This window comes from Neomonachus schauinslandi, chromosome 11 (assembly GCF_002201575.2).
Source record: "Neomonachus schauinslandi chromosome 11, ASM220157v2, whole genome shotgun sequence".
NCBI classification, from domain to species: Eukaryota; Metazoa; Chordata; class Mammalia; order Carnivora; family Phocidae; genus Neomonachus; species Neomonachus schauinslandi.
Genome location: NC_058413.1, coordinates 43085095 through 43102550, shown reverse-complemented (window position 1 = coordinate 43102550; position 17456 = coordinate 43085095). Strand labels below are relative to the sequence as shown.

Below are 17456 nucleotides of genomic sequence, written 5' to 3'. Positions count from 1 at the left end.
AAAGAAAGAAAGAAAGAAAGAAAGAAAGAAAGAAAGAAAGAAAGAAAAGAAAGAAAGAAAGACTTGATCACTAGGAAGTGCCATGAGTTTGCAAAGGAACTGCCAAGTGAATTAATTGACTTTTCTTCAATGAAAATGTTCCTAGGCTGGTAGAGAAGGAAATATGTACATGTAGTAAGTGCATTCATCATCAGCAGACATTTAATAAAGTCACTTATAATGTTCTTATAGATCAGATGGAGAAATATAGATGATGTGACAATAGAGTAAGGTAGATTTACAACTGGTTAAAAGACTCAAAGGACTGCTGCTAAAGAGTCAATGTCAGCTCTGTAAGCAGTACCTATTAGTGCCACAATGTATTATTTTAATTAATATCAGACTTTAGAACAATAACTATATATATATATATATATATATATATATATATATAACTGACAGAGATTCAGAACTTGTCCCAGTCACGTTCTATGTCAGTTTCTAGCATGAATATCTAGCAGAACTTATAGACTTAAAGATTATGTAAATCTGGAATGACAGATTCAGAATCCAAAATTAACTAGATGGACAGGAATGGTGGACCAAATAATATTAGCTATCATTCACTAAACACCTCCTACATGCCAGACATGATGCTAAATACTTTTCATGCGTAATCTCTTGTCCTCTAAATAATCCTGAAGTGTTGGTCTTTCTATCATCCTCATTTTATAGATGAAAAAAACAAGACTCCAAGAGTTTGAGTCACTTGCTCAATATCACATAATAGGACATAAAAGAACTAGATTCCTTCCCAGGTCTATCCACCTTCAAAACTTATTATATTTTCCCTGTGCCATTCTGCTTTCCATGCTAGTAAATGTAAACAAGTCCTGTATTTCAGGACCAAGCAGGGGATAGAGAACAAATAGGTAAGGAGAGGTAAGCAAGTAAGTAAAGGATGTGGAGATTTGGGTTGGCTGAAAGGTCAATGTGGATGTCTTCAACTTGTTTGAAATGCATCAAACAAATAAGGACAAAAGAAATGATAGAGGGATGAATAGATGGATTTGTGATAAAGCATGATTGTTATGGAATCTAGGTAGTGGATATATGGGTGTTAATTATACAGTTTTTTCAACTTTTACATATGTTTGAAAATTTTCACAATAAAATGAAGCAAAAAGTCAATGTCGATTGATAGCATGATGTGACCATGTTTAGATGGGGAAGATATAGCCTCTCTCTTCTGGGATAACACAGCTATACCTTATATTCTATATTCAATTCTTGGTGCCAGCCTTTTTCAGGGTCAGCGACAAGGTGCAACATGCCCTTGGGAGAGAGAAGAGGATGATGAGGGATCCAGAAACCATGTCTAACCTGGAAAAGAGAAGAAAATAGTGCCACATGGTAATTTTCAACAAACACTTAAGGAGTTATGTATTAGTTATCTGTTGCTGTGTAACAAATTCCACCACAATTCAATTGCTTAAAACAATATTTATTATCTTATCATTTCTGTAGGTCAGAAATTCAGAAGTGGCTTATCTGGGTGGCTTTAGCTTGTGAGGGGTCCCTCACAAGGTTGCGGGCAGAATGTCCATAGGGGCTGCAGTCATCCGAAGACTTGACTGGGGCTGGAGGATCCATTTCCAAGACAGCTTACTCACAGGGCAGGAGGTTTCAGTTCCTGTTACGTGAGTCTCTCCATAGGGGAGCATGAATGTCCTCACAACAAGGCAGATAACATCCCCCAGAGTGAGCTATCTAAGAGAGCAAGGAAGAAGTCAGGGTGCCGTTCATGACTCTATCTCTGAAACCATACACCATAATTTCTGTATTATTCTGATCATTAGAAGTGAGTCACTGAGTCCATCTCACACTCATGGGGAGGAAGATTAAGCTCTACCTTTGGAAGGAAGTAGTCTCAAAGAAGCTGGGGACATATTTTTAAAAAACCACAGTCTACTTTTTGGCAGAGAGTTAGGCGTATTCTGTAAGGATCCTAGCAGGGTAGTTTTTACTTCAATAGAAAGAATTTTTGCCTAATAATTAGAATCATCTAAAGGAAAGTCACCCCAATCAGAATCAGTCATTCCCTTCTCTGTGCTTTCATTATATGTGATTCTTGTTTTACAAATATCTGCTTTGTCTGTCTTTGCAGCTTCTTGAAGGCAGGAATTATGCTTTATGTTTATACTACCCTCTGCCCTTCACTTGAGAAATCCAAAAGGAATCTGAATAGTTAACTGGAGGTGTGGTATTCTTTCATCCAACAACTATCTGTGGAGCATTTGCTACATGCCATGCACTGTGTAAGGAGATGTAGATGCAACAGTGAGCAAGACAGGTGAGGCACCTGCACTCATATGGGGTTTGCCTTGTCCTAAGAGAGGGAACGAGCAAGTCAAATAATTACAGGTTGTGATGAGTGTAATGAAGGCAATAAATAAATAGGCTACTATAAATGCAACTGAGTTCTAGGAAGCTACTTTGGTTTTATAGAGTTTTTAAAAGAGATTAAGGAGCCAGATAATCTTCTTGATTCCTTCCAATATAATGATGGTGACTCATTCATTCCTTCATCTATTCCTTCATTCATTCAGCAGACACTGAGCATCTACTACATGCCAGGCACTGTGCAAGGCACCAGGGATACCAAGGAAACAGTTCCACCTTTTAAGGACCCTGGGGTCTTCTGAGAGATAGATGTCTACATGGACGTCTACATGGATGGTGATCGAGGTGGTAAGTACTGCAGGGGTCATGCACAAGGAGCCTGGTGCACACAAGAGTAACAGCTCTGCCCGGGGCATCAGTGAAGGCTTCATGGAGGTGCCATTTGAGCTGTGTTTTCAAGGATAAGGAAGGAGACTGACAATCCACCTAAGAATCTTTCTAAAAGATCAGCATCAGAGATGCCAGGACTTGTTAAGGAGAATGAAGGAACAGAGACAAAAGTGAAATGTAAGTTTAATGAGTTAATGGAGCCTGATGAATGAATGCTCCCTGAATTCTGGCTTCTGTATCACAGCATTAAAATGCACTGGGCCGAGAAATAAAGCTCATTTCACATTTAAATCTTCTCAAGAGGAACTCCCAGTACTGCAGGCTCATCACAGCTCTGTCACTGTCGTGACCGCTTCCCCTGTGATTCTCTGCCACGGGCCTTCTGCTCCAGACCGAGAGTCACCTCACTCCTCCGCCACTTGCCCCTGCAGTCAGTGCTACTCAGGGCACCTCTCCCCCCTCGTCTCTCCAAATACTACCCCTCCAGCAGGCCTCACTGCTTCCATGAAACCTCTGGACCTCACCAGCCTATGGGGGTTTCTCCCTCTGGGGACTCTGCAAGAAACACAGAGACCATTTGTTTTGGTCTTTAACTGGCACTGAAATGTCTCTTATAGACCTGCATGGGCTCTCAAATAGATTGTGACCTTGGGCAAGCCAGTCACCTGACCTCCCTGTGCCTCACTTTGCTCATCTGCAAAATGGGGGTAATAAAAGTAACCAGGTTGTCATGAGGATTAGATGAGTCCATTTACGAGAAGCACTTAGACCACCGCTGTCTGGCTCAAATTAGCAGGATGGGACCATCTGCTCTGAGTATAGCAAGCCCTTTGTAAGTAGGAGGCATGCCCTCCCATCTGTCTGAGATACAATAAAGGGCCCAGCATTGTCAATGTCATCGCTATTGAATGAATGAATAAAATGTGTTTTATTCTTACTCTCTCTTAACACTCAGACCAATAAATTTGGTTTCAGTTTTCCAAGAGAAATGAGTTTGGGGCTGAACTGTGTTCTGGGGACTTTGTTTTTTTCCAGGTCCTCGCTCTTTGGGTGTGTATTTGAAGTACCAATTGTATGCAGCTTATTTAAGCCACGATCCAATCCATAAACCTGCTGCTTCAGCAATTATATCTTCCAGATTGGGAGAGGTGCAAAATTTGGGCCACAGTTAATTGGAAGGCAAAGAAGGCTTTTTGTCTGTTTGTAGCACATAGACACTTCATTATGGTAATAGGAAGGGAGAAGCGTCTTTTCCTCTGCCCTTTCTTTGTTTCTCCTGTGTATTCCTTTTTGTACTAAATACACTTTCTGGCCATTTCTATGTTCTCCCTTGACCTCCTCTTCTTTTTACTGTGTCTCCTTCCCTCCCTCTGTTTCTTCATGGCATCAAGCTGAAAGAATGTGGGTCCATTTTCTTCTCTATTTTCCTCTCACGGTGCTTCCTTCTAGCCTTGGGTGTGAGCAGAGGGGCTATCAGCCAACAAGCTCTGGAAGCTCCCCAAGACCACAGTTACCTTCCAGGTTACACCGCCTAGCATCGTACTTCTTTGGCTCACTCTCATACACAGCTGTGACAGCCCCATATGTCACCTGGTGAGCCAGGTAGGGGACACGGAAGATTATTCTTTTATCCATTAGCATTCTAGTAATGGCACATTTATCAAATTGGTCTTTTTGTTTGGAAATCAGAGCCCAAAGCAGAGAGGAAGTAGCAAAGGACAGCTAAGCTTTGAGAGTGTCTTAAAGGGACGGCTGGGGCATAAGATCTTACCAACTTCCAGGTCTCTGTCCCCAACTCCCACCTAGCTTCTGAGCTGGAGACCTATTGCCTTGGACACATCCTGCCTTTTCACACATCTCTGCCTTTGCACTAGCTGCTCCCTCTGCCTAGAACACCTGACCCCTTGTCCAATCCGCAACTCTTCATCTGTCTTGTAAGAAGGTGTCGAGTGCCTTTTCAAATGTCACCTTTTCTTGGGCCCTCACCCCAATCAGAATCAGTCACTCCCTTCTTTGGGCTCTCATTAATAGTACATACGATTCTTTGTTTTACAAATATCTGCTTGGTCTGTCTCTGCAGCTTCTCGAATGCAGGAATTTTGTTCTGTTTGTACTACCTTCCTCCTAGTTAATCAATAAGTATTTGTTGATTGAAAGGATTAAATTTCACCAAAAATTCGCCGAATATCTACTGCATGCAGACACATTATTCTAAACACAGTGGAAAACCCAGTGACTCTATTATCAAAGAACAAACGAACTACTCTAAAATAAGCCCATGGAGGTGACCTTGAGTCCTACTTAATATCGCTGCGTGTTCTGTTCTCTATCACCAGGTGGCAGTAATGTGCCGCGGTCATGTGGTCTAAGCTATGAAGTTCCAAAACTTCAGAGGTGGCTTTGCCTGGTCCCAGTTGCTGGATTCATAGCAAGAAAGCCACAGGGGGAATATGGGCGGAGTCTGGGTCCCGTGCATGGCTGGACTCGCAAGGGCTTGGTCTTGGGTGCTGCCCACAGCTGCACCTCGCGGGCTGTACTACATTCAGACAACGATGCTCTCTCTTCTCCATAAATCCAAAGCGGAAAGGCTGAGAGGTCTCCAGGCTGGGACCAGGTCTACACCTTAGGCCTATGGCTTAGACCTATTCCCACTGTGCAATTCCCTTTAACCTCTTTTAGTGGTGAGTTCCCGTTCAGCTGTGCAATGGCAGGGCTCTTCCTGATGACTTGTGTCTAGCTGAACTCAGACAACGGCTATGGCAAGTCAGAGGTCTTAGGTGAACTCTGTTGGAGCAGTCAATAAAGAGATATGAGCTGATCCCAAACTGCATCTCATGTGAAAATGAATAAAAACGGAGGGAGCAGCAGTATAGCAGGGGTGGGGGGGGGGCATCTCTTTCAACAGACCTGAAGCACACAGCCAGAGAGGGAGAGAAGATGGGAGAGATGTCCAGCGATGCCTGGTGCCACCTCTCTGCCCACTCCTGACACCATCCCAAGATGGGGGGGAGACTCACCCACTCACACATGCCTGCAGGCTGCAGAGGTGAACAGGAAGGGAACCTGACGTCCAAGAGGCAGAGAGGTTCACAGCCAGGTTAGCGTTCTGCAGAAGGCAAGAGGGAATTGAGGACAAGAACACAGGTAGGGAATCAGCCTTGGAAGAATAGAAGAGTCAAACCCTTCTGCCTTTGGGGCAAGATATGAACTTGGGTTTTGCCAATTTGGTGCGATAATAGAGGAGACAGAGATCTGGGGATGTCTTCTATTTGGGGGGGTGAAATAAGAGACCAGGTTACCCCTCCTCCCCTCCAAAGAGTGAGAATATCAAGGGTGATTGAGCAGGTTTGAGAAGGTGGTAAGGAGTAGAAGAGAGAAATAAGGTACCGTGAAGAATGGGAGAGGAAACTGGTTAGGAATAAATTTAAAAACTGTGGTTAAGAACAGAATTCATGGCTTTGTAGTAGGGCAATTGGTGGGGTTACCAGGCTTAATGCAGCAGAACTCAGAAGGCCGAGGTAGCTCCATCGTTCTGCTTAGTTGATCTAGGGTTGGGAGTTAGTTGGAGAAGTTAGGCAGCAAAGTAAAAGAGATGATGTCATGAAGAGTCTTGGTGAGGATGTGGTTAAAATGGTTAAGCATGGTGTCCAGACAGGGTGGGAAAGGAGTTGACCACAAGATGGGCTGGGAAAGTCAGAAGTGAATAGGCAATAGAAGGTCTCAATGACACAGAGGGGTCAAGGGGGTGGGGACGTGGGAAAGCTAAAAATGGAATGAAGGAGGGCTGCTGGGAATCAAGATCTCCAAAGTGAGATTTCTGTCAGTGATGGCTGCTGACGTGGAGGAAGCCACGCTTGTCGGAGTAGAAGAGGTTAGACAGATGGCTGTACAGCCCTCAGACTTTCTAGTCTCCCAAGACTATAGCAAATGTTAGGCTGGGCAGGAAGCCAGTGGCCAGTGGCAGAGTTTTCTGTGGCTGCAGGGGAATGACCTGGAGGCTATAGATGATGGAGGTAGAATGAGGGAGGATGAAGTATAAACTGGATGCTTTAAAGTAAGAGGGACTTTTGGAGGACCTTTTAGAATGCTGATCTGGACACAGCAGTGGGAAAGAGATAGAGAAACGCTCCAGGGGGTAGAAGGAAGGGCAAAACTGAATGGAGGCCAAAGGACTGGAGAGACCAAGTGAACAGAGAGCTCATATCTTGGGCGGAGCTGTGAGATGGACCAAATCAGCTTCAGAATTACAAACGTAGGGCAGCTACATAGGATATGGCCAATGCCTGGTACAGAGCAGGTGTTGGATAAGTATCTCTTCAGTTAATTGACTTTTTTTTTTTTTTAAGTAAGCTCTACACCCAACATGGGGCTTGAACTTGCAACCCTGAGATCATGAGTCGCATGCTCTATGGACTGAGCTGCCCAGGTGCCCCATTTGATTTTTCTGCTTTTATAATTTTTAAAAATTTTACGTCTTTTTTCTTTTTTAGAGATTTATTTATTTATTTTAGAGAGAGAAAGTGCACAAATGGAGGGAGGGGCAGAAGGAGAGGGAGAGAGAGAAAGAGAGAAGCAGACTCCCTGCTGAGCAGAGAGCCCACCATAGGGTTCGATCCCACAACCCTGAGATCATGACCGGAGCGGAAATCAAGAGTTGGCCACTTAACCGACTAAGCCACCCAGGCACCCCTAGAAATTTTACTTCTTGTATTCATCTTCCATAACTTAGTCTCAAAACCTACTGGCTCACAGGTAGACAGCTTTTCTGCATGAAAGGTTACAAATAGATTTTTCAGAGTGATTCAGCTTCCATCATTATCTATCTACTTTCTTTTTCTAGAAACCCCTTTCCATGAAAGCCTCTGAGTATAGCTCTAGGAGTTAGAGTAATATAGGTATTTCCTGATTCTTGTTCTAAATTAATAAAATAAGAGTAACAATACTAATTTTTGTGTAAATCATTTTGAGGTTTACAAATTATTACCACATTACCCATTTATTTCTCAAAACCCCAGGATGAAGGCAAAATGTGTATTACTGTTTTCAATTTTGTACATTGAAAATAGTTTAAACTGGTCCTCTGACGCCAAGACCACTCAGCTTTATGTAGCCAAAACGTGGGAAACCCAGACTGGAACCCTTGCATTTCAAGTCTGAGACAGTGGTTTCCTAAACTTTGGCTTGAATTTGTTCAAAGTGCAGATTCAATAGGTCCGGGGTGGGATTTTGGAATCAGCTTTGGAGGCAAACATCTAACGCTTGTGTTTCAATGGCCATACTCTGAAAAACGCTAATCTAGAAACTTCTTTTTCCCTTCTCTCTTAAAGGAAAAAAAAAAAAAAAAGGCTGATCTCACCTCTTACCAATCAAAGGAATTTTTTTTTTTCCCTTGGATAAGTAGGGCCCCCAGCTCTTCTTTTCTGTGACTTACCCACACACACTGATAAAGTTAATTATCTGCCCTGGCTAAATGACTTTCCCTAGCAACACCCTAGCAACTAACATCAGCTCTGCCTTAGGCTACAAAACTGGAAAGAGATTTCTTGAAGTCCAGTGTATTTTACAACAGAACAAAACATCTGAACAGGAAATTAAATAGAAAGTAAACTGGATTCATTGCTAAGAGATGAGACATAGACACACACAAAACAGTTCATGACAATCCACCAGAACACAATAGTCAAAATATGGAACTTTCTCCTCGTAAGTTCTACTGATGTCTAGAGGAGAGAATGCAGGATCTCATTCCACGGAGGAGGGAATATAAATGGGTTGCAGGAGAGGAAGGCATTCTAGGTGATGGGAAAGCTGCTGGCAAACGTGCAAGGTAGGACTAAAAGTGGGGGACACAGGGAACCCAGCTGACAGCACTGAGAGCTCAGTCTGGGGTCTAGAACCAAATCATGAAGGGCCTTGAAGGTCACTTGAAGAGCTTGGGCTGTGAACGACTTTTTATTCCTAGAACATGGGGTGCATGGAGAATAGGGTGGTGAACCACAGAGGCAGTCCCTACCCTTACAGAGCTTGGAATCTAGTGACAGAGACAGACATGGAATAAATACAAAATGTGACAATCAAATATAAAAATGAATATGGAATTATAAATCTTGAGAACATTAAGAGAAAATATATCAGGTTCCAGGAGAGCATATAAGGAGGAGCATATAAATAGGCAATCAGGAAGGACTCCTCTGAGGAAGCAGTTTTGCACGGAGATCTGAGAGATGCTCAGAAGTTGGCTGAGGACGGTGGCAGGGGGGAGAGACTATAGGCCAAGAGAACAGGACAGGCACACACTCACAACACCGAGGAGCCCGGGGGGGGCTGGAGCCTGTGACAGAAGGGGTGCATGGCCCGAGAGGATTCAGGAGGGCATTGGAGGCCATGTTGAAGATTCTTTCTTTGTTCTGAGAGCCCTGAAAAGCCACCGAAATGGGTTTTAACCTTGGGATTACATTCAAGTCTGCATTTTAAAAAGGATCATTTGGTGGGGGAATGGGTTAGCCCCACGATGGGTATTGAGGAGGGCACATTCTGCACGGAGCACTGGGTGTTATACGCAAACAATGAATCATGGAACACTACATCAGAAACTAATGATGTAATGTATGGGGATTAACATAACATAATAAAAAAATAAAATTAAAAAAAGGATCATTTGGGCTTCAGCACAGAAGGCATTTTGGAGGGGAACAAGAGTGGACGTGGGCAGCCCAATTAGGAGGCTGAGAGATGGTGACATCTGACTGGTGTGGTGGCAGAGGAGATGGAGAGAAGTGGACAGGTTCAAGAGGTAGTTAGAAGGTGAAACCTGGTGATGGATTGGATGTGCGGAGAGAGAACAGAGGTCTGACGTGACGGCAGAGCTGGGTTGGGGAAATCTAGCTTGAGGAGTGGCCCTGGAGCTTGATGGGCTGCTTAAAGCTGGCTGTCATAGCCCAGATGATGAGGTCAACACTGTGTAGTGGGAAGAACCCCAGTTTTGTGTTCGGTGAGGCCTGTTTTGAATCTTGCATCTTTCCCCCTTACTAGCTGTGGCTCCTAGACAGGAGATTTTATAGGTTCCTAATTTGGGAAACAAGGCGGGAGGGGAAATGGGCCTCCTACTTGACATGGTTTTCCTGTCAATGTTTAATAAAAAATTAACTCTTACATCCCTGCCCGCTCCATACCCGCCCATATCCGTGTTAGATTTGACTGTGTTGATTCAGATGAAAAGAGCACATATGTGGGTTATTGGACATACAGTAAGATCTGTAAAGGCAGAAGCCACATTTTATTCATCTCTGTATATGCATTCCCGTCCTCTGAGATAAAATCTATACAACACTTATCTTAGTTTGTAGCATATATCACAAGTATAATTTGAAAAGATTGTGTAACTATGTATTTAATGTTTGCTTTTCCCACTGGATTGTAAGATCCACAAAGACAAGTAATAAGTCTGTCTTGTGTCCTAGTGCTGAGCACATGGTCGGCCTTCAACATGAATGAATGAATGAATGAATGAATGAATGAATCTTTGTTCCCTATGGGGCCCACTGCTGAGCACAGACTTGGCACCAAATCTGCACTCAACAAGAGTGTGCTGGATGATTGGCACTATGCACCATAGAATCTAGCATGAGCTCCAAGCCAGTGACATGGGAGATAATTCACTTGGGACACAGACATGAATCCGAGTGTCACCTCTATGAAGGAGGGCTGGTCAGCTGGATCAGGTGCTCCTGAGGGTCAAAGAAGGTCAGGACTGAGAAAAAAGCAGAATTGGGGGCGCCTGGGTGGCTCAGTCGTTAAGCGTCTGCCTTCAGCTCAGGTCATGATCCCAGGGTCCTGGGATCGAGCCCCGCATAGGGCTCCCTGCTCCGTGGGAAGCCTGCTTCTCCCTCTCCCACTCCCCCTGCTTGTGTTCCCTCTCTCACTGTGTCTCTCTCTGTCAAATAAATAAATAAAATCTTAAAAAAAAAAAAAGCAGAATTGGCTTCAGTAAGGGGGCACTCGTGGGTGACTTCTGAGAGAAGGTGCTCAGTTAATAGTCTCAGCGGGAGTCCCAGGACAAGGATTGGAAAGTTAAGTGAGCAGGTGTGGAGGAATGGAGATTTCCAATGCAGACAGCTCTTCTGGGCAGTTAGTTAGTGATGTCAAAGAGGACAAACCTGACCTGGAAAGCAAAGGAGATTGCTTTTTAAATGTAGGCATTTAAGATGTGTTGATGACCCAGGGGGAGGAAGAGGGGTCACCAAAACTTGTGAAAGCCCTTGGAGAGGGATGCTTGTGCACACTGAGGGGAGGCAGGGGCCTTAAGGCTGTGGTACCCAGGACCAGCCCAGACCTACCCATTGGGGGGGGCCGGGCATGGAGGCTAGGCCAGGTGTTTTATATGGGTCATTTCATTGGACTCTAGCACCCCCTAGAGGAAGGGCTTATTAGCCTGGAGGCGCACACACACACGCTCCCTCCAGAGCGTGAAACTGGAGGTTGGAGAGACTAAATAAATCTCCAACGCCTCACAGAAGGTGAGTGGCAGGACTAAGGTTTGCTCCAAGTCTGTCCCCAGGGAAACACTGGTTGAGATTCCTTCACCTGGGCCTTTTCCTGTCTGGCCTTGGCGTTGGTGCCTCAGGCTCAGTTCCTCTCTAAACATCGCTTACTGGGGACTGAGAACCTGAACTAAAATCTAAGCCAAGAAAACACAGACTTCTTTGAACCTTTTGAAACTCCTTTCTAGGGCTATATGAGGACTTCCCCGGGGACTTAGGCACTTTTGTCTTTGGGATCTCCTTCCTTCATAAAACAACAGTAAACATTCTATTTTATGACTGCGTAGGTATAAGTAGAAATATATTAACATTATATAGTATAACATTTTATTAGACCTAAATGGTTTTTTTTCTTCTGATTTTAAAGAAAATATTTTCAGGAGTCTCCAAAAATATTACAGGCTGTAGGCGCTGTGCCTACTGGGCGCAGTTGGATGAGTCATTCTGCTCCTTTCTCATCCTCCAGTCTGACCTGCTCCAAAAGAGCAATAGAGTCACACAGTCATGGCATCCGACCCTGCCTTAACTGTTTAGCTGCAGGCCTCAGTTTGCTCATCTGTAAAATGAGTGAAAGTAAGGTCATGTTTGTTGTGTGCAGGGAGAGTGGAGAAGGTGAGCAGAGACCCTTCGCCACCCACCCAGCATACTGGTAAGCACAAAGTAGGTGTGCAACAGAAGTTAGTTTTGTTACTCCGCAGGGTGCAAAGGTGTAGCTGGGGTTGGGCAGCAGCCTCCTTGGTGGTGGGACAGAGCCCGTCGTGTCCCCGTGCCTTATGAATTTCCTCGCCAGACCCTGGGAATCCAGCGTCGCAAAATAAACACGGCCGCGCAGCTAATCGCTAGCTCGGAAACAAAACAGCGCTGCGCTCGGGGATCTGGGCAAAGTCAGCCCGCCCTCCTCCCCCTACGCCGCCGCCCTCCCTTCCTCGCGCGGCTCCGCTAGCTCAGCTCAGCTCAGCGCGGCGCAGCTCGGCAGCCGCCAACCGAGACCCGCACGGTCTCCCGGTTGCCGGCGCCGGCTCCGAGCTCCCGCTCCCCGCCCGGGCTCCGCCAGGTCTCGCTTCTCCGGGGACCCCTTCGGGCAGGCGTCGCGTGGCGAGGGCCAGCGGCAGCGGCACAAAGTTGAGCGCCCGCGAGGATGAGGCTGTCCCCAGCGCCCCTGAGGCTGAGTCGGAGTCCAGCGCTGCTGGCCCTGGCGCTGCCCCTGGCCGCGGCGCTGGCCTTCTCCGACGAGACCCTGGACAAAGTGCCCAAGTCGGAGGGCTACTGCAGCCGCATCCTGCGCGCCCAGGGCACGCGGCGCGAGGGCTACACCGAGTTCAGCCTCCGCGTGGAGGGCGACCCCGACTTCTACAAGCCGGGAACCAGCTACCGTGGTAAGTGGCCCGGCGTCGCGCTGGGGGCGCGGAACCCGGCCCCCGGAAGGGCGCCGACCGCGCGGTGCCGGAGGAGGGCGCATGGTCCCCGGGCGCACGGTGCCGGCAGAGCCCGGCAAGGGCCCTCTGTCCTGACCGCCCTCAGCCCCTCTCGCCGCGAGCTCCGCGCGGCTCCCGAGCCCGCGTCCGGGGCCGTCGTGGGGGCCGCAGCCCCGCGGGGCAGCCTCATCTCGGACGCGCGGTTCTCGGGCGTGGGCTGCAGCCGGGCAACGCGCCACGCCGGCCTGGCTGGGAGGGAACCTGGCTTCTCCCCACCCCGGCCCGCTCCGGGAGAGCAGTGGAAACCCGTCTTCCTCCAGGTCCGCTTCAGGAGTGGAGGGAACCCTGGTTTCTCTCTGTCGGGTGCCAGACCAGGTGGGGGACAGCCTTTCCCCTCTCCCGTCCCTGAAGGGGAGGATACCAGCTTCTCTCAGAGCAGCCCCCCCGGGATGGTCACTCCGGTTTCCTCGGACAGATGCCTTCAGGAAAAGGGACTTCGGCTTCTCCCTTGACTGGTCCCGGGGCACGGGGAGGAGGGGAGGAAGAGCCTGAAGCTTTCGGAAGGGTCCCCGGCAAGAACTCCAAATAATTTTCCGATGGTCCCAGGCGAGGGAGAAGAGTCTGGATTTCTAGGACAGGCTCCCAGTGGAATGGGCCTCCGAGGAGCTCTGTGTGGGTTCGAAATGGGAAGGGAAACCCGGTGAAGACGGAAAGGGAAGCCCAAATTCCCGAGGCCTGCTCCCTGGAGGTCGGGGGACCCTGGCTCCAGCCACCCCGAGGCTCTGCGCCTGGGGGATGTAGCGCCTACGCTCCTCGGCTGAGCGCAGGGAGGGGATGTCCAGGCAGGTGAGCGCCTCCTGGCCAGGAGAGCCGCTCGACCCGCGCAGACCTGAAGCCCCCTGACTCCATCCCCGCCGCCCACCGCCTCTCTCCGCAGCCCATCATCTCCCCCAGACATCTTTTCCCCGCCGTACTCCAGTTGGGAGACAGGACCTGAGGCAGGGAAGGAAGCCTGTCCGGTCTCAGGTGGGACTCCGCGGGCGGGGAGTGACGGGCTGCCTGCTCCCCCACCCCCGCCCCGGCTCTTCGTAAGTCAGCCCTGGTGCCTCGCAGGGAAGAGCGGGTCTTGGGGGCAGCTGGTGGGCTCGAAGCCGCCGCCCTTGCATCCCCGCCTTCCGGGTTCCCAGAGCGCTGCGGGAGGAAGCGGTGGGAGAACACTGGAGAAAGTTTGGGCCACTGTCAGCGGGCGTCCCCGCCGCACAGTTCACCGTAAGCAGGCGCTACCCTTCCCGGAACGCTTCTCCCGGTTTTCCGGGATTATGTCCCCGGGATCGTGTCCCAGACTCTGTCCACCCGGAGCTTCCCAGAGCTGCGTCCGGGCGCCCCCCGCACGTGGCGGCGCTCAGCGCAGGGCGAGCCCCCTGACTCCCCGCGCGCCGGCCGGCGGGACCCTCGGTACTGCGCGGAGAAAGAACCCCCGGCCAGCCCGGGAGGGAGCCGGCGGGGTAGCGGGGCTGCGGGTGCGGCCACAGCCTTTCCGAGGAGTTGGGAGACAGCCAGTCCTCTCCGTGGACTGCAGGGAGGACGGCGAACCCCCCTTCGCCTCTTGAGGCCTCACCAAAACCGAGGACCTGGTTTCCCTCGGGAACCCGCCCAAGCTCCACGTGGCAGGGAAAGAGGCAGCTTTAGAGTCAGAGGGACTTGGCTTTAGTAGCCGTGTGACCTTGTACAAGTCCTTTAATTTCTCTGAACTTATTTCCCGGCGGCGGTGAAAGTAGCTATTTATCCAACCGCTCTGGTGGTTGTAGGGAGTAAAGGAGTTGACAAAGATGAGTGTGCCTGAGGGTCCCCGTACATGTTTGTTTGAGTTGGATGTGAGGCCCTTATTGGTTTAATAACGGAGGGGTGTGCCTAGTCAGATTTGGTTTTGATGTGTGTGTATGTGATTAAAAGGTGTTCTCAGCACAATCTACCAGTGAAAGGTGGCTGTCTGGGTCCTCATGAGTTAATGGAATGAATGAATGAATGATTTCTCCACACTAGCCTAAGATTATTATTAATATAAGCCCAAGAGGATATTTTTAGGTGATTTAGGCAAGTCGGGGGGGCCCATGCCCAGTGTCTTACCAGGTATTTCTTCCCACACAAATCCTCCCTCTTGGGCTGAGTATGTGCGACAGGTATCCCAACCCTGGGGAGCAGGGGCACCTGGTATTCACATGATTGGCGGGGTTCCACAACTGCCAGAGTGTCCATGGCCTGGAGGTGAGAACCGGGCCTAGGGGACAGGGGAGCACTAGACTTTCACCTACAGGTTTTTCCAGCCTAAACATTAGCCTTTTGGACTGTGACTCCCCGCTCAGGCTGTTGGCCTGTGGTCACCTCTTCTCCCTTCTGGTGCCTAAGAGATCTTGAAAGGAAGATGTTGCAGGAACCATGCCCCAGCCTTCTGAATAAATACTCTGAGATTAGCAAATCTGATTCCACCACTCCAAGTTAGGAAGAAAAGGGCGCTTCCCTAGTTTGTGACATTTTCTGTTGGCTTATACTTTCTTAGAATAATTATGTTAAAAGTAAATCAAATGCATTCTGCTCAGATATTGACTCAGGGCTGTGGGAGTTAACATTCCCCTGGTGTTCGAGTTGCTTTTTTACTTTTTCTTGAGTTAGAGCCCCTCACAAGCCTTGGAATCAATGGCTTGTTTTCCTGCCTGAAATCTTTGTCCCCAGAATTCCAGTACATCCCTGAATAGCTTCTGCTCTCCACATCCCCCACCCAGGATCTCCTTTAGGTATTCTACAGTGGATTAAAATGGTCACTGTTATATATATATATATAAAAGTATGGGGTTTCTTCTCACCAGCCAGGATCCAATGGAGATTATTATTCAAACTTTTCCAAGTTGTTAGTACCATATTGACTTCCTTCTCTCTCCCACCACTTCTCTCTACTCTCCCTCCCTCTTTCCCCTGTCCCCCCTCCCTTGGCAATAATTGTGCTTTAGAAAGCTCTGAAAGGCCTGCTCTGTTTCTAACCATGGCCTCCTTTGACAGGGAGATTACAGTGATTAAAAATAACAAGTTGAGGATCCTCAAGGGGCTTCCCTTATAGGAGGACAATTTGCAGGACCAGCCATTCCCAGATCACAATTTCAAGCCAAATAGAAGAAAATCAGCTGAAATGTTCAAGAATTGATTGAAAATAAAAGAGGCTCTTTTGTCTGACTAAAGGTCTGTTTATTAGGAAAATAAAGCCAGACCCTGGCTAATGAGAGTGGCTTTTCCTAGATGCTCTTTAAAGGGAAATTTCAAGGAACTTGATGGGAAAAGAATGTCCAGTTGAGATTTCAAAAGCTTGTCCAACTTCAAGCATAATTGGGGGATTTATTCTAAACCGGGAGGTTTGGAGACCTCCAAAGCTGCTTGGCTTTCTCTTTCTTTGTCCCACTCTGGGGCACACAATGCCATAGGAGTGGGTGTCCCGGAGAGCTCCATCTCAGTCTGGTAGAAAGAGCATAGGCTTTGATGTTGACTGGGTCTGTTTCAACTTCTGCTCAGTCATAAATTCACTGTGTGACCTCAGGCATGCCTCTTCACCTCTCTGAGCCACAATTTCTCCAGCTATAAAATGAGAGTGCTCCCCACCTCTTACAGCATTGCTGTGAGAGTCCGAAATAATCTGTTTAAAAAAAAAAAAGCTGTCATAGAGTAAGTGCTCAAAAAATATATATATTAAGATGATTATTTTGGAAATAGAAAAATACTTGGCAGCGACACTGGATGAGACATTGTGTTAAGTACTTCCTACTCATCTCACTTATTCCTTACAGTACTTTGAGGCAATTTATTATTATTCTTATTTTACAGATGAGAAGACCAAGTCATAGAGAGGTTTAGTAACTTGCCCATGATCACACAGCTAATAATCAGTGGAGTCAGGATACAAACTAAGGGATGTCTGACTCCTAAATCTTGTTCTTAACCAGTCTTCTATCTTGACACATGAAATGAAGGGGTAACAAAATGAATTGACTCTAGCTACCCTAGGCCTTCTGGATGGTGAGTCTTCATTGAAGGGAAGGAGCAACATTTCAAGATAATTGACATATCTTGGGATACAAAGTATAAAGTGATGGCTCCTTATTTACATTTGCTTTTTTTTCTTTTTATAGACTTCAGGATTGCATTTCCTCATAAACCAGAGAATTAATTTAGAAACACGAACAACCTTGTCAATCTTTAGCCAATTCCTTTTGTTTGTGGGGATACAGAAACAAATTGGATAGGAAAAAAACCCCTAATTTGCTGGTTGGTTTATTTTTACATGCAGATTTATACTACCATGCCTACAAAATTATGTATTTGTAAAGTACATATGGAGAATCTGAGAAATTTAAACTGGATAAGGTCTTTTAAATAAACTATTTCTGATCTAGTGGGGTTTAAAAAAAATTAAGTACTGTTGATGATATTGTAATTACCTATAAGTCACCCTCCCACCTCTCCTCTTTTCTTCTACCATTCCCCTCTTTTTTATCATGTAACTTTATTTCTTAAACTTTGCCCCCTTTTAATAAGGATTTAGTTCAAATTGATAATAAAAATTAAAAGAGATTGCTTACTGCTTTGAGTTTCCTGAAATGGAAAAAAAAACATCAAAACACACAAAAAATGAAAGCCTATCGAATCGACATTTGTCAAGGTTAGAACTTGGGTACTCCCCCATACA

The 17456-nt window shown here is 47.0% G+C and overlaps 1 protein-coding gene across 1 annotated transcript in view; it reads left to right on the top strand.

The window, feature by feature from the left end:
- Window positions 1-12450: 12450 nt before the first annotated feature.
- The window catches only part of SPON1 (spondin 1), a 246612-nt gene continuing 241606 nt past the window's right edge, over window positions 12451-17456 (top strand). The window contains exon 1 of the mRNA XM_021685787.1: window positions 12451-12688. Within this exon, the coding sequence (XP_021541462.1) occupies window positions 12451-12688 (238 nt within the window). The remainder of the gene's footprint in view (window positions 12689-17456) is intronic.